The sequence below is a fragment of the Ambystoma mexicanum genome, chromosome 12 (assembly GCF_040938575.1).
Source record: "Ambystoma mexicanum isolate Mex_15411 chromosome 12, UKY_AmexF1_1, whole genome shotgun sequence".
In the NCBI taxonomy this organism is placed as follows: domain Eukaryota; kingdom Metazoa; phylum Chordata; class Amphibia; order Caudata; family Ambystomatidae; genus Ambystoma; species Ambystoma mexicanum.
This window is the reverse complement of record NC_090936.1, coordinates 476,542,991-476,569,899: the sequence shown is the minus strand read 5'-3', so window position 1 is coordinate 476,569,899 and position 26,909 is coordinate 476,542,991. Positions and strand designations below refer to the sequence as shown.

Sequence of the window (26,909 nt, the reverse complement as noted above, 5' to 3'; positions counted from 1 at the left end):
TGGTATTCCCTGAATCTCCTCCGCCTCACGAATGGCCACAAGCAGTGGCTCCAGATAAATTGCGTAGAGTAATGGAGAAAGGGGGCAGCCCTGCTTTGTCCCCCGCCTCAATCTGAACGGCTGGGACACCTCGCCATTGACCAGGATCCGCGAGGTGGGGTTCTTGTAATTAGCTTCGATCATTCGTATAAATCCCGTCCCCAGGCCCATCCTTTCCATCACCTGAAATAAGAACGACCACTCCACCCGGTCGAACGCTTTTTCGGCGTCGAGCGCCAAAAGAACCACCGGAGTGGACGTCTTGCACGATTTCTCCACCAGGTGAGCCACCCTCCTGATATTGTCAGCAGTCTGCCTCCCCACGAAAAAGCCTGATTGGTCCTGGTTGACCAGGAGAGGCAGATGCCTCTCCAGGCGCTTCGCCAGGATCTTAGTGAAAATTTTTGCCTCCGTATTTATAAGGGCAATTGGGCGGTACGAGGAGCATTCCTCTGGATCTTTCCCCTCCTTGTGAATAAGAGAAATCTTTGCCTCCTCCATCGAGGGGGTGATTCCGCCCTCCTCACCAAACGTGTTAAATAGTTGTGTTAGGTGCGGAACCAAAAGGTGGGAGAAAGCCCTGTAGAATGAAGCCGAGTAGCCGTCAGGTCCAGGAGCCCTACCGAGGGGAAGCGCCGCTATTGTGGCCCTAACCTCATCCTCTGTAATCGGTCGGCCTAACTCTTCGCCTTCCTCTTTGGATAATCTCGGGAGGGGGAGGCCCTCCAGAAACTCTCTGTGCCTGGGTACGCAGGCTCTGTGAGGAGTACAGCTCCCCGTAAAATTCTACCAACCTCCCCCTTATCTCTTCAGCCTGGGTAAGCCTACGTCCTCCCGCGTCTTTAATTGCCGTTATAATCTTCTGCTCCCTTTGTCCCCTTGGGAGGCGTGCCAGAAGCGAATCTGCCTTTATTGGCCTTGGCATAAAATGTTTGCCTGACCCTGAGCATAGCCTCTTCCACTTTTTTAGTGCGCAAGATCCCCAGCTGGGCCTCTGCCAACCTGTATTTCCTATGCATCTTCCGAGTTGGGGTCTCCTGCATGCACGCCCTGGCCTCTTCGACCTCATTTTCTAGCTGAGTTTCCAGGCTTCTAAGCGATCTACTTCTCTCCGCTTTCATAGCAATGATTTCCCCCCTCAAGGTCGCTTTAAAGGCATCCCACTTCACACTCTGACTAGTGTCCCAACTGGTATTCCTCAACGAAATCCCGGATTTTGTCCCCTAGCTCCTCTCGTAAAACCTGATCCCTCAGGAGCTCCTCCGGGAACTTCCAAGTCCACACCACTGGCCTGCGTCTCCCGAGCCGCATGTTCAGTTGCACCACTTTGTGGTCCGCTATCCCCAGGGGGCCCACCTCAACACCCTCCACCTGCCCCACCAAACTAGCCGAGATCCAGATGTAGTCAATGCGGGACTGTGTTTTATGGACATCTGACAGAAAAGTAAATCCCTCTTCCTCACCTCGTATTGCACGCCATGCGTCGCGCAGCCCGGCCTCCTCCCATTTCCCTCTTAGTTGAGGAGAAGCAATGGCGCCACCCCATTCCCGGTCACACAGGGACCTGTCCCTCTTTCTGTCCCAGGCAAGGTTAAAGTCCCCCATCACTATCACCTGTCCCCTGGCGAAATTCTCTAGGGTGCTCAAAGTATCCCGCAAGAATTGCTCTTGACCCACATTGGAGGCATATACTGAGACTATAGTATACTGGAATCCCAAAATCTCCCCCCTCGCCATAATGTATCTTCCATTTTTATCCCTAAGGGTGTCACGAAGTCGAAAGTTAACTCCCTTTCCAAAGGCCAGGGCAACTCCCCCCTCCCCCCTTTAGTAGGCCCTGATGCGAACAATATCAATGGCAAGCCCCTCGGGCGCAAGCGACCTTGGTCTCGTTTTAATAAGTGCGTCTCCTGCAGTGCCAGCACGTCTGGCCTTTGGGACTTAGTAAATAGCTCCAACTTAGAACGCTTAAGGGGGGAGTTCAGACCTCTCACGGTATGAGTTAACCACTTGAAAGTTGTGCAAACAAACAGCTTGCCCGCCATACCCCCATGGTAACTTTACCGCGCCTCCCCATCACCACCCGGGAGAGATACCGCACTCCCCCCTGACTCCCGCCCCCTTAATTTCCATTCCGCTCCGTCCAAGGTACCCTTCCTCTCCATTGGCGACACCCCACCCCTCCCTCCGAGCCCCCCACCCCTCTCCACCCTGAAACCCCAACTGTGGGTGAGAACTCCCCCTCCCCCTCCACCCCTGCCCACTCCCCCCTTCCCCTGAGGTAGTCCTACCATTCTTCCCCATCCTGGGGCTAGGACTCCCTCACCACCCCTCCAACCCCCAAGCCAGAGCAAAAGCCCATTCCGCTCCTCCCCCTTCCCCCTACCGGGCCACATTGCCCTTACCGATCCCAAGATGTTGCTTCCCCTTCCCCAAACTCCTATACCAACCTTTAGGGTCCACCACCCCTTGCATATCAAAACCCCAACTCAGGTACTCTCCTTGCTGCCATTGGCTCCCTCCGCCCCACTCCCTTCCCCTTCCCTCAGGGAGCTGTTGCTCCTTCTCGTGCCCTTCCCCTTCTTATCTCCCACCGTGGTCCATTCCCACGGCCTCTGCCCTGGCCTGTTGTCTCCGACTCGCCGAGCACCACTCAAGGGGTCCTCCTCGAGGTCAAGCCGCAGCAGTGCAGACCCCTCCTGGACAGACGTAATCCGTTTCTGCGAGCCTTCCCAATCGAAGACGAGGCCAAATGGAAATGTCCACTTATATCTGACGCCGCGACCCTTCAACACCTTCAGTACCGGCGCCATTTGTCTCCTCTTGACTAGGGTGATGTTTGCCAGATCTTGAAATAGAGCTATCTGCTGCTCTTTATACACTATTGGTTCCTGTTTCCGTGCTGCCTGGAGAACTGCCTCCTTCTGCGCGTATCTAGCAAAAGCGGCTAGCACATCTCTCGGTCTCGAGGTGGGCCCCCTAGCGGGCTTTCCGACCCTATGGACACAATCTAATTCGATGGCATCAGGTTCCTCTCTTCCTAAAATGTTCGCGAAGATGGCCTGGACCTCCCGTTTCAAGACCCCGTCCGAGACCGACTCCGGTAGTTGCTTCACCCTAATATTGATTCTTCGCGACCTATTTTCAAGATCCTCCATTTGGATCTCAAGATTCTGGGTCGCCACATCAAGGCGCTGTATAGCCTCACTATTGGCTGTGGTGTCCTTGTCTATTTCCTGGAGACCCCTTTCCAGGAGGTCAGTCCTCTCCCCCAGTTGCCGTAAGTCCTGCTTGATCTCCCCGAGTGCCTCATTGAGATCTGCCCTCATCAACTGAAACTGGTCCTGAAATGTCTTAGCCAAATTGGCATGAAGCACTTGAATCTCTCTCAGCACATCCTGCCTAGACGGAAGAGGCCCAGCGCCAGTGATCCTCAGGTGCTGGAATCAGTAGGAATCGAACCGGTGATATAGCCCCGGCTGGGTGGAAGCATACACTGGGGAATACCACACAGTACTGTCCTGCCACGAAGAATCCACAGGGTCGTGGACTGCTACTGTCACCAAGATATAGGGGGCGGCCCCAACCCGCCAGACTCCCTGGGGGAAGCCAAGCTCTCCTAGGCCACAATTACTGCCGCTTCCTGGGCCACCACAACACATTAAAAAGGAAAAAAAAAAAAGGGGGGGTCGGAGCAGCTCACACCTCCCGCTCCGTTTCCTCTGCTGCCAGGCTTCTAGGGAACCGCCCGCCCCCCCCGTGGCGCCACTACCCCCGCTCACCGCCGCTTCCCAGGGCACCGGGCAGCCACATTCCTCCAAGCCACTCCTTGGTCGCGGTGCGCTGATGTCACAAGCCGCTCTCGCCCTTCCTCCTCCGATCTTCAGGGGGGAGAGGGGCCCGCCCTAGGCCGCAATGCCGCCGGCAATCTCCACTTGCGCCGACGCCCCCTCCACCACCTCCACCGGCGGGGCAGATGTTCGGCCGGGGCCGCACCGCACCCGGCCCGCCGCCCGCAAGCCCCCACAGGGTGCCGCTCCCGTGCGGGCACCGCTACCCGCTGGCTCTGCAGTCGGGGGCCTCTTGCCGGAGGCCGTCCGGCACCCCCCCTCCTCAGCCTCGGCCTCTCTCAGTAGCTGTCGGCAGGCTTGCCGACGGCGGGCCGCCACGCTTCTGGGCTCCGCTTACAAAGCCCCAACCTCCGGTGACTGCTCGAATCGCTCCCGTAGGCTTCGGGAGCCCCGCCACTTCACACAGAAGTTGCTCGACGAAAGCGGGGTGGTGGACCGCTTAGTGACTGTTCTGGGGTCAGGAGCCTCGGGCAGCACGTCTACTCCGTGCTGTCCGCCATCTTGGGAGCACACCAATTTTAATTGCCAAGTGTCAAATATCACTAGACACTGGCTAGTAGTGAGTGAAAATGTTGCACCATTCCTATATAACCAATCACAACCGCTCCTTCATAAATAAGCCAGCTGCTGAGGGGATAAAAGGGCTTGGTTCTAGTCAGGGAGTGTGGGTGTTTATAGGAAGTCACAGGTGGAGTTTGGAACAAGTTGCTGATTCATGAAAGGAGGAGACTTGAGCGAGAGCAAAATGAGTGGTGCGGTTTGGAGCCAAGATGGACAGAGGAAATGGGTTGTGGCAGGAGGAGATTACCATGAAGTGGCAGGGGGAAGAGTATAATCAGTGGCAGAATATTATCAGGAGGTGCTGGGATGTGAACATCAAGAGTTTTTGGGAGGAGACTATCAGGAGGTGAAAGGAAAGAAACTTGAGGAGGCTGGGAAACGGGAGGAAGCCAAAACCAGTGAATCTAGACAGAGCACGAAAGGATGAGAGGATAAGCATTGCTCAGGGTAGGGGTGATACCACGATCTGAAGGGGTTGAACACACGGTTGGAGGAGGAACAAACATGCAATGTAGCATTAAAGAGGGCCAAGACCAAAACAAGAGAAGCTGAGAGGTATGGGGATAGAGAGCAGGAGCTACAGCGAGGGAGCTTTCTAATACCCTTGTGAGCTACTCTCTAGAAACCGGACAGTCAAACTCGGCTGCCCTTTCTACCTGACAAAGCAAAGCTCCAGCTGGCACTGGATTTCTGGGAGAAAGATTCTCCAAGACTGAGTGACTGGGAAAGTTCCCAAATGCTTTAGAATGTAAGAAGGCCTTCAAACTGTCATGAAATGTATCTCCTTTTAGTTTTGCCCAAGTAGTAGATCTTTGTGTTTAATATCTTTTTTTCTTAAATACACTTTGGGTTGGGCCTTTTATAAGGGACCCCCCTCATTATGTGGTAACCCCTCAGCTATAGAACTGTCCCAAAAAGGAAAGCTCAGTAGTGTAAAAAGGCATTATGAATTTGTTTGTGCTTAATTAAATCATCGCCTTGCAAGTGTCGATGGATAAATGCCAGATCTTCTGAATACATGTTACACCTAAGTTAGTGAATCAAAGCAAAAACATTGATGAATACAGATAATGTAAACGTGTGTCTAATGGACAATTGAAATGCACCTACAATGAGTATAAACGGAAAATAGGGGAATGTTTGAATATATGAAAAACAGCACCAACAGTCTAGATTTAAATACAATGATTGGAATAGAGACGAGGGATGAAATAATGTCATCTTGGAAATCCATAACTCCAGATGTCTGCATATTATTGTCACAAAGTATTACAACAAGCGTAATAAGAAGTTAAAAGAAAGGGGATGGAATACGAAAAAGGATAGATGGAGCTACAGAGAGATTGAAAGTCCCCGTTAGAGGACCAGTTGGATTGGCTTAGAACATACATAGCGCAGTAGAAGCTTTGTAATCGAGCACTTCCATTAACCAAAACACTCTATTAACCCATTGCTGCTAATAGTACCGTTCCAATCAAGGATTGAACATCTGTGAAATGGCAACAGTAACGATTGGTGTGTCCTTGTATACAGCAGACGTGTTGGTTATGCGGCTAGACATGAAAATGTTGCTAGAAATAAAAAGTCATTAAAGTAATACGTTTTCAGATTCATTGTGTGGTTAAGGCAATCTGAAGTGGGATCGAAGACAGACAAATTAGAATTTTGGATATAATTCACTCAACTATTCATGGCAATACATTTGCTGATAAAGCATCACAATTGAGGAAGAAGAGAGAATCACTAAGTGTGGCTATCCCACTTTGTGCGAGAGAAGAGAAATGCGACCTATAATTGGGGTTGGGGGGGCCGTATGGAACTTGGATATACCCGATGGTAAGAAAGTAAGTAATGAAGGCAGAGTTTATTTTAGTCGACAATGAGTTGTGGCAAATCATTTGGATACAAACAATATTATTAACATGAGTAGAGACACAATTTTAAATATCCTTGTCTGGTAAAACACAACGTATTGCTTCTTTAAGATTGAATGCCATGCTGATGGGATCTGTGATTATTGTGGATTATTTGTATTACAAATGTTGAAACATTATTTCATGTTCGATAAATATGGCAACCAAAGAACAGTAATGTTAAAAGAAATGTGTAGAAAAAGAAGTAAGATCCATAATATGTGTTAAAGCGGTTGAAAAAGAAAGCGCAAGCTTAATTGGACATTAAAATATTGCAATGTGTAACTCCTGCAGGTACATGGAGACCTATTTAATAGAGGGCAGTCATAAACAGACTTTGATGGACATAATCGGACATTGATGGAAACTGCTTTAATTCAATTTAAATGTGTTGAAGAATTTCAATAATGTGAACATTCTTTTCCTGGGGAACACATTTCTTTCTCTTTGTGTAGGTATCCCTGACATATCTTTATTTTTGGCAGTTATTTTCGGAAGGGACATTACTTCGGTCTAGCGTGCTTTGCCAACATGCCAGTGGAGAGCGAGCTGGAACGCGGAGCACGGATGAAGTCTGTGGGGATCCTTTCACCTTCTTACACGTTGCTGTATCGGTACATGAACTTCTTAGAGAACCAAGTACAGTAAGTACCCCCTGTGGGATAATTATTGGGTGACGCCTAGGCAGGGCCATTTACAAACTGCTCCAAAATAACAATTGTACTATTACCTGAGTCACATTCGTCAATGGATGAGGGACACACCACTGTAATGATTCCAAAACCCAAACATACCAACTACCCTATACACTGGGACAGGATACACACTGTTTTATAGCGGCGTGTTTCAGTTTGGGCATGAAACCTTACAGAGCGTAAATTAAATTCACCCACAAATACAGGGCTTGATTACATGTCACGGTTTACAAACACAGATTTCGCCCTTCGAAATAACAAAATGTAGTGCTGTTTCCTTTTTTTCTTTCAACGTGGAATGCACTAGCAGTATATGTTGGAATCCGTATATATGTTGGAGATGACCTAATCACCATGCCTTATTATGTTTTTTTAAAACCAGAATATATATGAATGACTGCTAAGAATTATGCTGCTGTCTTATATCTTTACTGAATTCAAAATAGCACATTGCAGCGCTCACAAGGGAATTCAGTTCTTGCTTGTTTGTGAAGGAATCGTTACAGTGCACTTTAACCTTGACTTATCATGGTAATCGTGCATTTGAAAAGCACACACTGTAAAATGTATGCAACCAATAAACATTGGGTTAGATTGTGCCTTTTAGTCGAAGCATCTTAATTTGTAAAGATTCCTTTTGCCCACAGATTCCTCCTCTTAGAACAGTGGTCTTCAAGCTTTGTGGCTGTCTCATCCCTATTTGAGCCCAGAGGATGTTCCTCCTTGATCTTCTAAAAGGGAAGAAGGTGGCTACTTGTAATGGGACATATGAGCGGTTCTAGCATTTGGTAGGTGCCCGTGTGTACTCAAGTGGCTCAGAATTCACAAGTTTAAAACCCATGTATTAGAATAACTTCAGGCACAAGTCTGGCTTGTGAAACTTTGTCAGCCACCTGGGAGTGCACTATGGCTCTGTGTGCCTGTTCCACTCGGCATTCGTAGCACCCAAGACTCCAGATGTGATGTCATGTGTGATACATGTAGAACCAGCTCCACCCCATGACTTCAGTTCCTTTTTTCTGCTCAGTAAGGGGTCAGAAATGAGAGCTGGAAACAAGGTTGTCATGTTTTCACCAGAAGATATGTACTAAAAGAAAATGGGGCGGGAAAATGCATCTCTGCTAGGAGGAGTTTCCCTCCCTATTGTGAGAAACGTGAAGGTGTCTCACCCGCTTGTCCCCGGGGATCTGTCATCTAGGAGGCCAGGACATGGCCATCGCTTTTGGGTCCAGTTCCTGGGGGTGGACCAGTGCGGTAGGATCACCTGGATGAAGGGTCTTCGGCAAGTGGAAGTGGTAACTGGATGGCGAGATGCGGTATCCCCTTCCCTGTAACACCTTTGCCCCATCCTACCAAGTAGGATACTTAGGAACTCAACCCGCCCCCTTTCCCAACACATTTCCTCACGGACAGCTCACTGTCAGAGAAAATGGATTAACACCTGAGGCGTGTACCTGACATGCCCCAATACAATGGTCAGGCAATTACTGACCATTACACACACCTGACTTCCAGCGCACTTCCCCACACGGATAAAAGGCAGAGCACGAGAGCACACTGAGCAAGGCAAAGCACACAAGGAAGCGACAGTTCCAAGATGGCAGTTTAATACAAGGTGAAAGATGGCAAAACCGAAGAGGATTGCAAGGAGGGAGCTTGACCTTTTCGACGAAAGACTGTTACTTTCATGAACCTTCGAGAATAGGAAACTAAGACCAGGAATCAAGGCTGAAGAATCCTTTATTGTGTGTCGGAGGTACCTGCGGGTCTCCCGTGTCAATAGTCAAGACGGGGAGAATCGTTTGCCACCTTGGTACGGTCCTTGGCTCCTACAACAAAGCAGCGCCAGTGAAGTCAGCATTACCGGTGAGTTGGGGAGACTGGTACCAGACCAGTCTGTGTTGAAGCCAAAGTTGCAAGCGGCAACATTGTATAGTGAAAACTGAAGAGAACCGTGTATGAAGCTTGTGGCAAGTGACACAAACACAATTAAACAGCAGATGAGTGAGTGAACTTTGAAGCCAAGATACAATACCATAGACGGAGTGGTCTGGCACCACGTGGGTGCTTATTCAAAAGTCTCTTTTAGGTACCCAGCTGAAAGGTGGCAAATGTGAAGAGTGATGAACAATGGTGAATTGAAGTGGTGCTTCAGCGAGTCAAGCAAAACCTTGTGCACATTCGAAAGTCTTCGATAGTTGATGAAAAAGTATATGAAGGAATATTTAACTACAAGCAACAAAGATTGGGAGCAGTGCTTTAGATAAGATTTGCAAGTGAGAAGTATTTTGCTCCCTATTTTTTTTAAGTTGAGAGCAAAATTATTTTTTAGGGAGTACACATGTACATCGAGTTCCCAAATAGAGTAAAAATATGTTTTAACTGGACAACGGAAATCGGGCAGTTAATAGTTTCTTCAAATGGTACTATGTCTACTACTGGTCCAGACAGATGTGACTGGAAGGGCACAAGGTTCTACGTGTCCGTTTCCTTTTCATTTTATGGGAGTATTTACCTATTTTTGGGAGTAAAAGTGGCTGCTACACCCCTTATCTGTAGGGCTGATTGGGAGGTTATTAGACTTTAAAAAAAATGTTATAGGAAATATGAAACGATCCCATTTCTGTTGGCAAACCGATGAACCTCTGCAACTTCACACCACACTTTGACATGTCAAAAATGTATCAGTGAGCAGACTTTACATAAAATAGAAAGTCCATGTTCTTGTGTACTCAGTGAAGCCAATTTGTTCTATAGTTAAATTCATTCCTTGGTGTTGCCACCCTTCACAACTGAAGCTCTTGCTCCTCTAATATATGTGCAACAATATTTCCCTTATATACTTTATCTGCTGAAATGTGTGCTCTCATCCTTCAGCCATCTTTTTCACCCATGTCAATATTGATGACTTTGTCACGCTTCAAACATTTTACATCATTTTGTTAATGGAACTTTGTCATTGGTTGGTTAATTTCCAAAGAGTTGAATTTATTAATTATTGTACCATTATTATTTTGTTCAATTATGTACCACGATCTTTATGGACTGCAATGAAAAAAGATGTTATTAGAAACCCATACTTCATATTTCTCACGTGTAGCTACACATTTCTGTGGACTACATTATAAAGTATGTTTCTGGAATTAGTTATTGTACCATATGACTTAATTAACATCCCATTTTGATTAGTCCATATTAATTCTGATATTCTACACTTTCCCAGAGCTGCACTTTGGGGATTGAATCTACCAGCAACCTACAGTTGAATCTAATATTTTGGTCTGTTCTTGCAGATCTTTTTGATGTGGATACTGCTACATATTGTGTATCCAAACAAATATTGCACATTTTTACTAACAATTTCAGACATTCAGCACGCCACCTTTAACCCTCCTAGTTGGTGGCTTATAAAATAAATGGTCCACTACATCCATTTGTAATTTAGGAACCCCCTTTTATGTTAAGAAAGTAGAAAGAAATGTGACAATGCGTAGAAAGGATAGAGGAAGGCTACAGAGAGAGAGAAAGATAAAGAATGTTAAGGACAGATGAAGGGAGAGAAAACTAGTGGTAAAGCTCTAGGGAAAGAGAAATATAAAGAAAACTAGTTTGATATAGGCACACACCTGACCTGTAGGTACTTTCTCTCCTGTCTGAGCATAGTCGTGAGACTAATGAGGCCACATTTCCTTACTCAGCGAGTTCTTTACCGTGCAGGTAGGTTTTCTATTAGGTGAAGCCCCGAAATGTGACTGTTGGGTCCATACAATCCCTCGACCTGTCCTAAACCAATGCTTGTGCGGGTTTGATCCCTATAATAATAACTAATAATACGAATGGTGTGTTTGTGGCATTTAAAGGTATTGAATAATATAGATTTGTGGTGATAACATATTGTGTGCGCCAGGGATAAAATTGTCAAATTGCAAACTACTAACCAGCCATAAAGTCACTTGATACCACAATTATATACATACAAAAAGCACACGATTTCCTACTTGCAAAGAGTCAATGAACACTAGCCAATGGCTGATATCAACTGCAAATGTTGCGCACTAGTGTACGTAATTTTATATCCGTTTTAATGTAGTTTTGTTATTTGTGTTTTGTCATTGCTGTGCTGCACAATAAAGACACTATGATTGAGCTGTGGTGGTAGATTCATTTGTACAACACTTATTATTCCTATCCTATCTTATCCACCTGAATCCCAACTCAGAAAGAACATTTCAGTTTTACTTTGGGCAAATGGAATTCCCAGTTGAGTTGACACTGAAGAGCTTTGCCCCAAAAATTTAGAGCAGGAGAAAATGAAAATAGATGTAATGTAGTGTATCAAAGGCCTAGATGATTGGATTTTCATCTTATAGCACCAGACCTTCACACATCACATCACTTGAAACCTATTGGGTACTGTGGCGAACCAGACAGATTCGGACCAATGACTGACATGTTGAAGGGTGTTTATTAAAATTAAAGGAAAACTCCTATCTTGCCTCATCTCGATGAGGGAATTTCCCTAACCTAGAAACTAAAACTAATGGTGCTCAAAAAAAGGAAACCGTCTTTAGTCCAAATCCTATTCCGCTAACTGGCCCTACCACTTAAGGAAAACAACAAAGGAGGACGTTGGAGCAATGGCCTCTGTCTTCGGCTTCTGCCTGGCCCAATCACTGGACTTCTTGTGGCTTATGTTTAAAAGTTCATCAGTATTTCAAAGGACTGTTCAGGACCTCGCTGCAGGTTATGTTGTCAAAAGTCAATGTCTTTCGTGTGGTTTCCTCTGCCACATGAAAATCAGGGTTTGTTTCACACAGGTTTCTCCTAATTCTGTTTCTCTGATTGTTGGGTTTCGTAGTTCTTGGACTCTTCACAGTCCCCTGATCCTCTATTGGTTTTGTTGTCATTTGTCTTGAGTAAGGCGTCTTCCCCCTTGGGTTTGTCAGGCTCCTGTAAGCTTTACGGAATCTCCAGCCTTGGCTGTCTCATAGTTCCTCTGGGCTCTCTGAAGCCCTGTGGTTCTTTGACAGGCTTGCTTTCTCTCTGCTCGGGGTTTATCTTGCCCCTGCAACCTTGTAGGCTTCTGCAGCCTTGACCGTCTTAGTTCCTTTGGGGCTCTCCATAGCCCTATGGCCCTCCGACAGGCTCACTCACTCTCTATGCGTGGGTTTATCAGACTCCCTTAACCTCAGCATCCCCAGCTGCGGCAGTCAAAGTTTGTACCTCTTACTTGTGTCTTCTCGCTGGGAGCGTTCACTTCCCTGCTGTTGCACGTCTCGGCAGCAAATACACTTCTTGTGCAGAGCTCCTGGATCTGGGCTCCCCTCTGCACTCTGGTCTCGGCATCGGTTATTGGGCTCCAAGCCCACCATGGCTCACTTGTGGTCACGCCACCAGATGAGACGGTCACTGTTCTGTCTTTGACTGTTCCCGACCTGTGCTCCCCCGTCAATAAGCATGCCAGCCTTCCAGCGTCCGATTAGCGGCTTCCTCGCTCTCCACGCCACCGCTGGTCTGTAGCTCACCTCTGTCTACGAGTCACTCTCCTCCCTCTGTAGGAGTATCCCCTTCCATTCACAGTTCCTCCTGTGTTTATGTATGTAATTGCAAACAAAAAGGTTCTGTCCTTCTTTGACTGTGGCGGTCAGATAAAATCCAGCATTACCTGACGCCAAAGAGATAGAAAGAATGGAACAGGAGTAAAAATAGTTCTTCCAAGTCCCATGTAAGCAATGTATTCCGGACTCGGACTTCCTTATCGGACTGGGCGTGCTTGTCCCCAAGAGTGGAGTCACACCAAGGTGAGGTCCCACTTGCCCAGACCCCTAGAGAGGGTCTTGCAGAGCGTGTTCACCTCCCTAGCCTCACAGGGGCTGGCTCCCCTGTAGGGACAAGGGACGAATTGACAAGATTCATCACACTGCTTTTCACCAGGAACCCCAATTGTTAGTGAAATATAGACTGTAGATGATATTTCTATTTTGTCACATAATAAATACATGTAGTGTAATTTGAATTGCACTTAATAACAACATTTTGGAAAACGAAAAACCAAGAAACATGCTCCATGCCATTTTTGACATCTGATGATGTTGTGCTGCAGGCTGACTGTTTGCTAGATTGGTGTATGGAGATAGCTGAGATGCAGCAGTATTCCGGCTTCAGGGGCATTTACTCAGCAGATGATCTTCTACCAGTTTGCAAAGACCGGTAGGACACAAACATGGGAAAGGGAGGTGAAAGATAGATCTTTAGATGAAAAAAAGAGTGAAATAACTATTTCAAAATAGCTGTCATATCTTGTCTGTGCTTGGTCAAGCACATAACGTGGCAGCTGATCAGCCACTGAGAACGCTGGGAGGGAGGCTAAAATCAAAATCCCTGAAACCAATGAGTATCCAAAGAATGTGAAGGGAAAAGTTCTACCAATCCGACTGTAGTAAGAAAACAAATACTACCAGTACCAAACACTTCTGGGGTGCTGTTTGTGGAGAACGAACCACCAACATTAATGGAAACAACTACCAGTAAACTTGTGATACTCATCAGAAGGCTGCAAACCCTCATGGTCTGGCATGTAATCACTTGTTAATCCTGATAAAGTCAAGAGGCAGGGGAAGCCTTTGGGAAACTGTTCTGTACCTTGACAATGGCAAGAGGCAGTAGAAGCCTCTCTGAAGGCCAGAGCAGATTTGATGAGGAGTTTGTAAAATCCAGATTAAAATAAGCACGAAAACCTTTTGAAGTGCTGTTTATTAAGCAGATAAATCGATACATCTGGGAATGCATTGGTCCAAAATGATGTGCGAGGCTGAGCAGGAGTTCAGAGGTTGATCGCAAGCCACCCAAAGACTGCTAATCCTTAAATTGAGTAAACAGGTTGATGCCTGTGAGAATTCGCCCATCCTGGAGGTCTGCCTGAGGTCAGAGTTCCCAGTCCTTCTCTGCAGGCAACCTGCTTACACATGGGACTAAGAGGACAGAGATTAGAGATGCTGAGAACAAGGGGTGTGAGGGCTACTGGGATGAATGGAGGGTAGAAATGGAAAAGGCAGTCGTTTCCCGTGGTATTTCTCCTCTGGGCTGCCTCTGCTGCCGTGACGCTTCACGCTCCGTGTACTCTGCAGCATCTCTCCTTGCTTCCTTCTCGATCCACCAGCTGTAGGTCACCCTCGGTTTAAATATCCCGCACAGCTGATTAGGTTTTAAACAACTAGACTGCACTTCTTGCTTAGTCACATTTCCTCCCCATTGACTCCTTGTTCATCTTCTTCGTCTCGGCGACCTACGTATTATGGGAATGGAGTCCACATACATTGTAGATTTCTCAAAGCAAGATTGTTTTAAATAGTTGTTGGAATAGAATTTGTCAGCATCAGGAGAGGTTATGTTAACTTTATGTGTAGTGATGTTGTGCTCAAGAGTCCAGATCAAAAGCTCTATAATCAAGGGATGTTGAATGTAAACCCTGCATACCTGAGGTGCAAAGGTTATTCCGCTGGGAAGTTTTTCATACACAGTGGTTTGGGTTTTAACAGGGGAAGAATTTGCTAAATGACAACATTTCATCCGGTATTTACGAATAATGGGCTCCTCTTCTTCATGTAGAGGAATACCGGGTCTCTTGTACAGAAGACATGACATCTCCCTGACAGCTATCTCATTCCATGTGATCCTCCCTCATAATGCCACCCCAAGGGTCAGGATCAGGTAGCGGCTGCCTTTCCCTGGCCACATGGGAGTAGGTTTTAGGCTTGGGGTTAGTGATGACTCTGCAGGATACATCACAACCCCCAGCAGTGCGCCTCATATTGGCCACTATCCTTGATAAATACTGATAATAAAATACTTGCGAAACTATTGGCGGACAGATTGCTCCCACACATGCCTGCGTTAGTTCTTCCGGACCAAGCAGGATTAATTCCTGGCGGTCCACCCAAAAAATGTGCATGCTTGTTCGCCCTGATGCATAACGTTGACACTGAGATCCTGATTATTGTAGCCATGCTCGATCCTGAGAAGACTCGACACTGTGATAGGCTTTTTCTCTTTGAAGTTCGGGCTGGATCTGGTGTTCCTTCAGTGGGACAGGCTTCTCTACAAAGCACCTAGAGCTAGAGTTTTTCCCAACCAGGTGGTTTTGGGCTACATTATGCCCACAAGTGGTACTCCTCAGCGATGTCCCCTATCCCCCATTCTTTTCACACTAGCGTTCAAACCATTGGCCTACTGTATACGAGATTATCATGCTCACAGATGGGTCAAAGCTTATTCTCACATCTCAACCATTTCACTCTATGCAGGTGACATACTTTTATTTGTCAAAAACCCTAAACATAACCTACAGCACTTAGTACAAGAGGTATGCCACTTTGGCCAACTGTCCGGAATAAAAATCAAGAGATGTTGCCCTTCACACCCGGGGTGCAACAAAAAGACATTGGGGAAGCCTTTAAATCTATAAAAGGTGCCCTCCAGATATTAGGTACTTGGGTATAATGGTCACAGCGGCCCCAGCTTCCCTTTACAGTGAAAACTATGTGAAGGCCCTGGAACACCTGGGGCATAAGGTGGAAGCCTGAATCCTCCTCCCACTAACACAGGCTGCTCGTATTTCCCTTGCTAAGATGGTGTTGGTGTCAAAATTATTGTAGATTTTTAACGTGCCAATAGCCCCCCTCTCCAACTTCTGGACACGATTGGGGAGGTCTGATGGTGCGATTTAATCTCGGTGGGTAGACTGACCAGGGTCTCATACAAAACATTGACCCAACCATTTGAGAAGGGTGGCTTGGAATACCCTGACATGTTTACCTACTATCTGGTGGTGTAACAACAATACACAGGTGGTGGCTTCACTCCCCGTACCTACCACCCGCTCACCTGGAAAAGATGATAACCTACCCTGATGATATGAGGAGGATGCTGTGAGGGAGACGGAACACTGTGGAGAGGAAAGAGATACAGCCGGTGGACACCACGTGCAAAGCGTGGGAAAGGGTGAGACGTATGATGGGGCTGAAGAGCTATTTGGTCATGGTTTTGCCATTTACGGCATACGTGGATTAGATATGAAACGGGACAAGAAATATTACCTGGGACACGCTTAAGGGAAGGGTGGAATGGACCGGAGTAACTATGCTGCTGTTCTTTAGACTGAGGGAAGAATTGCGGGCTAGGTGGTCGAGCTATCTGGATGCATCTGCGGTGGCCCCCCTGGCTCCATTTGTTACTGACCCCCCCGAGGTACACAAAACTAGTGTCCTCATTGTATAAGATGATTAAGCAACAGAGTGGATAAGCAGATTGCATTCAGAGAAAAGTGAGAGTCTGCACTGGGAATGGAACTGACTGAGTTACAGTGAAAAAAGTAATATGTATGCAAACGCAGTGATTATGCTTGAATAATCGATTTCGGTTGATCCATTTCAAGTTCCTACACCAATGCTATTGCACTCCCTCTCAGCTTCAGAAGTATTATCCTGACAGATCTGCTAAGTGTTATAGGTGTACTCAGGACACAGCTAATTTCCTCGACGTGGTATGGGATTCTATGCATATGCGTCCGTTTTGGGAGAAGATCAGAGCAGCCGTGGGGAAGATGATTAATTGTCAACTGCAGGGTTCCCCCGAAGTGTTTGCTGTCATAGTTTGAAACGGGGTCACACGCTGAAAAAAATCCTTTGGGTATGGCGTCTATTGTAGCATGGTCATTGATTGCAAGGGCATGGGGAAAACAGAGATCCCACTGCTTCCAAGAATGGTTGAACTGTCTGAATAATTGTGAGAGGCGTGAAACTCCGTATGCTTCGTCCCTACCTAGTAAGAGTCGACCAAGTAACTATTGGGTCCCCTTGAGATCTTATATGGCCAAGGAGACTGTGGACTCAGATGATGGAGATGAGTAGAATAGCACACTGGGCGTTTATGGCAGCCAGCTGGCTGTACTTGGAATGTTATCTATTGTGCTATTCTGTTGGGAAGTGAATTGAGGGCGGCGGATTCGCTATAGGTGGGTGGCTCTTAATTGACGGCAGAGCAGGGTGTTTATTCTCTACAGGGGAGGGGGTAATTATGATTTCACTGCTCGGTGTTATTGAAAATGTGCTGGTGTTTTTCATGTTGCTTACTTGTTAAGTGGTTACTTATTATTATTGGGAGGTTATTTGTTGTGTTTGCTCCATCTGTTGCCTTGTTAATGAAAAAAATTAAGAAAGGTTTAAAAAAAAAATATTCGGCCCATTAATGCAAGAGTCAAAAACACTCAACTAAATTGTTTAAACCTTGTTTATGTGTGTGGGTCTTAAATATCTACATTTTGACATAAATCTAAAGATGCCGCCTATCTGTTGACTCATCTTTACAGATTGATTGGCCACATGGTCCCTACCATTTAGTGCCTCGGAGAAACGTATTCCAAGGTAGTCAAAAACCTCGACACTTGGTATAATTTCCCCTGCACAAAGCATAGGATTCATGGGCACTGGGCGTTTTCTTCCTACAGAGGTCATTACTGCTGACTTCTTGGTATTAATTCTTAGGCCCAAATTATCCATGAATGTTGAATAGGCTTTAATTGGGACCTGTAAAGCCCTTGGTGTTCTTGCCAATAGGACTGTATCCTCCGCATAGGCCAATACCGGGAAACCCTTTCCCCCCCAATACCAGGAAGTCAGCCAATATATCGGTAAGGTCCTGTGAAAGGCCATTAATATAGAGGCAGAAGCAGATTGGAGCCAGTACCCAACCCTGCCTTACGCCACACCCCACCCGCAAAGCAGGCCGTGCAATGCCCACCTGGACCGCTACATACACAAGCCTTGTTGTCTGTATGGAGATCAACCAGCACCCGCAGTATGTCCCCGGGGCACCCTAAGGACTCAAGCACAGCCCAAAGCTTCGCTCTATCCACTTTGTCAAAGGCTGTGCTTAGGTCCATAAAAGCCAGATAAACCACCTCGCCCTGGACAAAAACCGAATTGGCCACTAAAATATATAAATTGAGGCTCTGTTCTATTGTGCCCACTCCCGGGCGAAACCCAAATTGAATGTCCGAGAGGATAGACTGTTCCTCGATCCAGGTTTCAATTCTGGCCAAAAGTATTCTCCCGAAAATTATAAAAAAAGAATCCAATAGAGAAATTGGCCTATGTGCGCCGGGCCTGGATAAATCCCCCTATCCCCCTTTTTAAAAAATTGGAAAAATGATTGCCTTTTTCCAAGATGGAGGGTACTTCCCTACTTGTATGCAAGCATTAAACACCAGAGTTAAAAGTGGCGCCCCCATGTCTACTGGATCCCGAAATAGATCTGAAGGGATCATATTGGGACCCGGGGCTCGGTTATGCGCTTGGAGCTTGATTGCCTTTACCGTCCCCTCCACCTCAAACTTCTGGCAGGAGCCTGTATGGTCTAAAAGAGCCTGTGAGCCCTCTGACCCAAGCAGGTTCCCAAAATGGGTTAACCAGGCCCCTTCTTCCACATGTGTGCCACTTCCTGCATTGGTCCAACACCCCTCTGGTCCACTTTTTACATAGGCCCAAAAAGCCTCTGGTACCCTTTCGTGGCGGCATACAAAAAACCTTCCCAGCCTTCCCTTTCTAACTCCAGTTTCCTTCTCTTAAACTCCAGTTGGTAGATTTTCCTGACTTGGGCTATCTCAGATCTACTACTCGTCGGATCCTTGAGTATACACAGCAAGGTTTTCTTCGCCCTTTTGCAGGCCACATCAAACCACCCTCTCTATTACATTTCCCTTGGTCCTTGTAACCGTGGTGAATTTATTTGTGAGGGCAGCCAACAGTTCTGTAAATTTCTCAACGAGTACCCCCGCAGGTAAATGATCACCCAGAATGTCCATCACAAGGGATTCGGTCTCACTAATTGATTCATAGTGCAACTCCTCCTCTTGGATGGTCCCCCATTTGATTCTTCTTGCACCTGAGGGCACTCCCGACAATGGGCTAGGCGAAACCCTTGCCCCCAGCAAACCCTTCAATAACAGGCAAATGGGCCGGTGATCACTGTGCAGGTCTGCCATCACCTCGAAACTTGCAGCGCATTCCCATAGATTCACTGAAATACAGAAACAATCTATTGTTGAGCAACCTTGATGATTGCTAAAGGTAGTCTCACCTGGTACGAAAACCCCATTCCAGCAACCATATAATCAACAGTACAGTAGAATGAGAAATGAAACAATCAAACCAAAAGATCAATTTGAAAGAGGGTAACTTTTAAGGTGTTGAAGAGGGGGAAACGATGAAATGGAGCGCAAAGGAAGGGGAAGGGCATTCCAAAGCTGTGATGCAAAGAAAAGGAACAAAAGCGGGATGAGGCACAAGGAGGGCATAGAACTGTTAAAAAATGGGATTGTGAATGGAGGGAGCATGTGGGGGTATAGAAAGAAATAAGAGAAGAGAGGTAAGTAGGAGCTAGGCCATAGACTCATTTAAAGACGATAAAGAGGAAATTAAAAAAGTTGATGAGATTCAAACGGCAGCCATTGAAGAGAGTGCAGAGCAGAAGAGATGGAATCACTAAGAGAAAGCAAGCATAGGATACGAACAGAAGAGTTATAGACAGAACGAAGAGGACCAAGAGCGGGGAAAAGGTGTAATAAGGTGGGAATTCCCATGTCTCACCCGTCGGTGTCCCACTTCCACTCCCAGAGGACCCCATCCAGGTGATCCTCCCTCACTGGTCCACCTCCAGGAACTGGATCCAATAGCGATGGCCTTGTCCTGGCCACCTGCATGACAGATCCCCGGGGACCAGTCAGGGAGACAGTCAGGTTTCTCACAGAAGGCAGATAAGAGATGGGTTAAGAGGGTATCTTGGAGGCGAGGAGGTAGGCTTTTATTTTGGTTCTGAACAAATCGTTGAGGACTCTTTCTCGGATGTCAGAGGGAAGAGAATTCCATGCAAGTGGAGCAAGAAGGGAGACCGAGCGGAAGCGAGAGGAAGCACAGGGAGCGCGAGGAGCCACAGGGAGCGCGAGGAGCCACAAGGGTAGTCAAGGAGGCAGAGCAGAGATTACGAGAGTGCTTGTAGAGTTGGATAGATACAGTGGTGCCTTTGCATGGATAGATCTGTGAACCAGGAACAAAACAAAAAAATCTGGCCCTGTTTTGCATCATCAGCCATCCACCCTGATGACGGTACGACAAAGTAGTTGTGAAGTGAGGGGGTTCAAAGAGCCCTGGGAGCAAAGTTAATGATCTTATCGAGAGGACAGAGTGGTCGATAAGAGTGGTTAAAAGATGCTTGGCGTTTTCGAAAGAAAGAGGTGCCTGATTTTCCTAATATTTAGGAGGTTGAGGCAAGCCGTCATTGCAGTTTTGACGATGAAAGTAGAGAAAGTGTGAGGAGGGTCATAGATGAGACCAAGGTTTCCAGCTGAAGAAGAGTAGGGGAAGAGTGTTAGGTGGGAACTGGATAGTCACGGGAAGAGATAAGAGAGGGTATTTGGCAGGGAAGACCAGCACCTCTGTTTTGGTAGAGTTTAACATAAAAAGTGCGCAAATCCATCCAATGTTTAATGGCAGAGAGATAGTTGGAGAGATCAGGCAAAGATAAGATGATTTAGAGTGGAAAAAGGAGAGGACCCAAGACGGAGCCCTGTGGAACACCAACCGTTGGAGGAGTGCGTTGAGGGTGGTGTTACTTCAGGACACAGAAAATTGGCGAGCTGCCAGGTAGAATTCAATCTAGACAATGGCTTGATCGTGAATCCAAGGAAGAAAGGGTATTAAGGAGTGCAGCGTCATTGACGGTGTCAAAGGCAGCAGACATGTCAAGGATAATTAGATAGAGGATAGGTTAAAGTGCTTAGCAGAGGCGATGAAGTTGGAGACATTCTTCAGAGCTGTTTCCGTGGAGTGACGGCGCAAAACCCATGTAGGGGGTCCTGAAGGGTGTGGATGTCAATGAAATGAGTAAGACGGTTGAACACCACCCTTTCGACCACTTTAGAGTAGTATGGAAGGAGAGCTACAGGGCAAAAGTTAGCCAGTAGATTTGGGTCAGGCCCTTGCATTTTTAGGAGAGGGGTGACTGTGGCCGTTTTGAAAATAGAAGGAAAGCAAGTGGAGTCTAAGGACAGGTTGAAGAGTTCAGCCAGGTGAGATGCCATTAAAGGGACCTTAGGCTTGACTAGCTGAGGATTAATATGGTCTAATGGGGCTCAAGAGAGGTTAGCCTTCATCAGCAGAGATGAGACTTCTTCAGTAAGAGTATGTGACTAAAGCGACACATAGAGGCAGAGGATGGTGGTAGAGTAGGCAGAGTGTAGAATGTAAGAGGAGGGAGTGTGACGAATGTCAAGAGAGTCTCTTATTTTTTTTAATGTTTGCAGCGAAGTATTCAGCTATGTCATTAGCTGTGAGAGTGGAGTTAATAGTAAGAGTGCAGAAGGAGGAGACTGGCACACCGGTGGCATGGTTGTTGGTATAAACTTATTAGTAATGAAAATAAAGAGAACCTAGCTTTACCTACCTCAACTAAAAATGCTAAGGGAATTGTCAAGATGTCCGTATAAATCAATAGTCCACTGTCCTCTGTCAAAAACCTACTTCTGCCCGTCACCCTTATAACTAAACTAAAGAGGTAGTGGATCTTCATGGTCCAAATGAATGGCTCCCTTCTTCTGGTCAGCGGATCACAGTTCCAGTTTTTAGGTGGGATCTTTACCTAAAGGAACAACTCTCTTCCCCAGGTCTCAATCCCTTTCCAAGGCTCAACAAGCAGTAAGGTTCTCAATTCAAACTCAAAAGGTAACGTTCCGGTTCAAACATCAAAATTACTTATTGCCCATAGTTGTTTCTTCACTATTGGGTTCCTGGAGAAGGCCTCGCTTCTCCAGGAATCTCGTTCCCAGTGTTTTCACAATGCCAGCAGAATGATTCCTTTCCCCTTTCCCCTGGCTCTCTTCCAACCCTACTCAACATACCACAACACCAGTGTGGAATGCCTTCCTTCCCTTGGCCTTTTCTGAAGCTTGGTTTACACAATTCACAACTGCTAAAGGGATCTCAGACGCTCTTCTCCTTCTCTTTGGCTGGGCTCACTAGGTTCACTCCATATCCTGATTCCTGCCTCTCATGTCCCCAGCCCTCCAAGATGTCAGGCTGGAGCCAGGTCACAATCACCTACATGGCCCTCAAGGGCCTCTCCATCCCTCCAAAGACCCACTTGGAATCAGACTTGGCGCTTGTGGCACCAGACTCACTCACTCCCATAGGATAACATTGGGGATTGGACTTGTAGTGCATTGATGGGGACAAGATGGATGCCCCCACATATTTTGGTTCCCAGAACTGCATGTGTGGCCTAGTCTTTTGAGTGTGGTTCAGCCCAGAGGCACCTGGGATACCCAGAGACTATTTAAGCCACACCCAGACTGAGAAACATGCTTTGCGTTTTCTGCACCTGTAGCGTGACACTCGCCGTGTTCGGATCGGTCTCCAGTAGGCCTGCATCTTTCTTCTGCGCTCAGCTCCTCCAAGAACAAGAACACCGTTAGGAACAGCCTTACCTTGCGGCGCTTCTGCCCATCAGTCATCGCTCCTTCTTTTCTGCGGGCATCTTCGGCGGTGTCATTCCCATCCCGGCACGTCGCTTCCTAAGAAAAAGGTAAAAGAACAGAAAGGCATTAGTAAGCATTCTACAAATCTTCGCTTATTTTTAAATACTGTATGAGCTTCAAACGCTTACCTGAATGCCAGCCGCTCTGGGGGAACTCTGACTCCGGAACTTCTTATCCATCTGCAAGAGGGAAAAGACACTCCAGGTTAGCGTGGAAACATCTAGAGGCGCCACATACCGCGCTTACCCACCGCATTTGTTCTTCATAACCGGCATCCACGCTGAAAATGTTGCGGCACCTAAAAGACACAGAAAAAGAACTCAGTTCAATGCAAATACGAAAGGGGTGCATCGCGCATCGCGCTCTCTCACCTTCAGCGCTACTCATCTCAGCAGCACGCCGCCATCCCCGGACGCCGGCCATCATCTAAGGAAGGAAAGGAACGAAGTTAGAGAACTTTTCAAAAGACTCATTATACTTACCTGTCGGACTCTTGCCAGTGAAGTAACTAGGCAGCAACGAGCCCGCATCAATCAACGCGCCCCTGTGCTGAAGGCAGGACGAAGAGAGCACACTATCCAAGAAAACCAGGTGAGCTGTGGATCAAAGGGACGGGTGGGACCCTGGGGAAGAAGGGGTTCAAGCACACCACACAGAGACAATAGGGAGTTAAACTCTACCAATCCTGTGTTTCAGGCCCAGTCTCCAGTCGAATAGCCTCCAGGGAAGGGTTCGAGGTCGTAAGAGGTCAGAACAGGCCGAGTAACGTCCCCGTGGATACCAGGTGAGCGTTACACTCCACTGCCAAGCATTGCCATGAGAAAGACATCTCATTTCGGTGGGGTCCCTGGCCCGGGTCTCTCTTGCTCTTTGGTTTGCAAACTTTACTCCCTCTCTTGCCAAGTACTGTCACATGCAAGATACCTCATTTTTGCATGTGGGCCACAGAGCCTGTTTTCTCTTCCGTTTTGTTCTGACCAACTCAGCTTCTTCTCTCACCAAGTACTGTATGTGGGTCCCAGACCCTGCTTTTCAAGTCCTCACAGGCACTGGTGTCTAGCCCTTTACCTTCACATGCCTCTGTGCGCTCTGCCGATCTTCCTTTTGGTGTTTTGCGGTCGTTTGCCAGGATGTGGGGGTGTTTCTCTGCTCGCTGGCTCTGGTCCTGCGATTATCACTCCTGATACGGATTTCCCGCTCCCAGTGCTCATTTAGGTTCACGCCACGCCACCAGGTTCTTGTTCCTTTGAGACCAGAGCGATTTTGTCTTCTCTGCGTACCGTTTGAATCTCGCGGGTGAATCTGTCCTTCTTCGGCTGCTGCTGTGGCTCTCCTGAAGAAGTTTCTCCGGCTTCTTAGACAGTTCTGTAAGTCCTTTGTAATGTTTTATCCTAACCTCCCAATCCCATCTCTGCAGAAAGCTAGAATGATGATTACCATTCCACCAGGTATTCTTCATGCCTCAGCGCCTCTTCTTTGTCTCAGTTGGAGTCCAATAGGAATTACTTGGGTCATCCGTCCACTTTCTCATCGCCATATAACAATTTAAGCATTTGTGCACTTTGAAAATCAGAGAAAATACCATTCCCACCTTAGATTTAATTTTAGAATGTGGGGGCCAGAATAGGATTTCAGGCACGGGATGCACATTTACTTGGACATCTTGACAAAGGACAGACTCCCTTGGTTTTTGGTTGAAGTAGGGAAATACCTTCTAGATTAGGGATAGTGAGGTATTTTCTAACCCTTTTAAATTTAATGAACTTTTATAATCCAAACCATGAGCCCTCTGTGTCGGTGTCTCATTCCTGGCTCCTCAGTGTCCACTCTCCTCCACCCCCCAAAGTTTAAGAATATATTGTTTTTTTAAAAAAATGTTATGAACTTTATTTTATTGTTTTACAAAACAGCAATAACGCTGCAGTTCACACCCAGATCCACCCCACCATAAAGTCATCCAATCGGGACACTTCAATACTATTTGGCCTGCACCGCCCTTACCCACTTACATGAACCATATACAATCGCTGTTCTGCTGAAGGGTTCAAGCTGTATCTCACTTGAGCCATCTGGGGGTCTCCTTTGTCACTTCCCTCCCAATCCCTGACAAAGCCACAGGTCAACGTTCCCAACAACTGGATCTATCCCATTGTTCCCAACCCACCTAGTCTCCCTGAAACCCAGACCTTCCCCTGTCATACCCATATGACCAACCAGAACTTCCCATTATAAGTTTAAGAATATTAACTAAGATACCCATGACAAAGAACTTGAATTACAAGTCAGTCGTTTTGTTTTTGTTTTCTATTACTCTGATTTGACATTCCCATTTTAGGAGAATATTTCCACGATCCCAATAAATTAAAAGTTTTTATTTATTTATTGCAACACCTGCAATGGTGCTCTCACTTAGCTGCTTTGCTGTTTATTACATGCTGATTTTATGACTTCTGTCCAATATTTAATCTCTTTTGGTTCACAGACATCAGCTGGAGATCCCGGGCTATTACTCTCACCTTGAGGCCTTTTATGAAGACAAGAAAGGGATTCTTTTACCTAGCACAGGGAACCATGCATGTCAACAGCCGGTACATTGGCTACCCTCAATTCACCGATACATGTACCCTGAGATGAAGGTAATGGGTTTGACAACTATGAGGTACTGTGGGCAATGAAAAATTGACATAGATGAATGCAAGGGGACAGAAGTAGGCAAGAGCAAAATCATGCATTGAACCTCAACAGGGTATGCGTATGTGTGTTATATGATGCTGTGTTTTGTAATGGGGCAAATACTTTTGGTGCAAGTGTTAGGAATTTGTGCATTTCAATCAACATTTCCTAGATATCCTGTGGAATTCCAATGTCATTTATTTGGTTGTAATAAAATGTTTACCCTCTCAATCAATGGCTCAATACAAACCTACTATTTAACCACCTAGGAACTTTGCTGACCAATAGACTAGTCTGGATCTTTCATCAAAATAAATTAATACGAAGGATCTATGTGGCTGTAAATGGTGTGCTAAGATTTACTAAGTGCCAGGAGTGCAGGTTTTTGGAAAACCTGAGTAGCCATGCAAATGCAAACATAGGAGTACTTACCCATCACATAGCAGAGTTTTGGGAGCAAACGTAGTAGGAATGGGGGGAAACATGTAAAGAAGTTATTGAAGATAAAATTGAGTCGGCCTTAGTCAGCGCTGTGCCATCCAAGATGCAGAAAATGTATTCTTGCATTTTCCGGAACAATTGCCAAATTCACTAATCCTAATATCCCCATGAAAGTTATCTTTGAAACACCAGTCACTCAATTAACATGTTTTGATGAGAACTCCTTGCAGTAAAATTCAAAATCCAATCTATCATCTTCAGAATTGAATGGGCTCCACCAGATATCCTGAAGAAAAGCTGAAAGTTGGATATTAAGAGTGAACAACATTCTGCTGTGGACCTGCTAAAGCCAAATTCCCAGCAATGTTTTCTATTTTCGAAAAAGAAACAACCCAATCCATTCTAGAGTCAATGAAAACTGGGGGGTGCTATTTTCCCAAATGCCTGGTCAGCTAGATATATACTCCAACGGCTTTGTGTTTAGTTTTATTGTGTATCTCATGGTGATATAGTTGATGTAGCTTTAGTATTTTTTTGTCCTTCTTACATTGCACAATGATCATCTGCACCTCTGGTGTATGCCAGCATTTCTTAAAAATGCTTTATTTTATTTTTGATATCTTATGATGACAAGGGAGGATTGTCCGTGGCCTAGTGGAAGCATGGAAGTCATAGTGTGAGCCAAGTTTGAGTCCACTTTTCTTTTTCTATGCCACTGATTTCCTTTATTGAGTGTGCCATCAGTTATTTGTTGGTAGAGGGCGAATGAAAGGGGGAGGCAGAGGATAAAACGTCTCATGAACGAAGGAGTGTACGTTGTTCAGGTGTGGTCACAGGAGTAGGTGGTTGGAAGGAAGGAAGGAAGGAAGGAAGGAAGGAAGGAAGGAGCTGAGCGTGGAATAGAATTACAGAGAGTGTGCACAGTGACTTATTGGTTGGTGAGAAAAAGTGGTGCTTGGGTGCGAGAATGCTTGTATGAAGAGTGAAAGGAATGGCTGAGGTTAATTGCTAGAATAGTGGAGTAAGTTAGTTAGTGGGAAAGGTGAAAGGAGGATGACTCTGATAGAAGGAGTGGTGGAGTATAGAAGACTGTGAGAGTGGAGAGAATGGAGTAGTGGGATTGGAGAGCAGAGCGTAGTGGGAGTAGAGA

The 26,909-nt window shown here is 46.4% G+C and overlaps 1 protein-coding gene across 1 annotated transcript in view; it reads left to right on the top strand.

The window, feature by feature from the left end:
• DENND11 (DENN domain containing 11) overlaps positions 1–26,909 on the top strand; it is a 215,025-nt gene that overhangs the window by 85,144 nt on the left and 102,972 nt on the right. The window contains exons 3-4 of the mRNA XM_069628748.1: positions 6,850–7,008; positions 25,128–25,281. Coding sequence (XP_069484849.1) covers positions 6,850–7,008; positions 25,128–25,281 — 313 coding nt within the window. The remainder of the gene's footprint in view (positions 1–6,849; positions 7,009–25,127; positions 25,282–26,909) is intronic.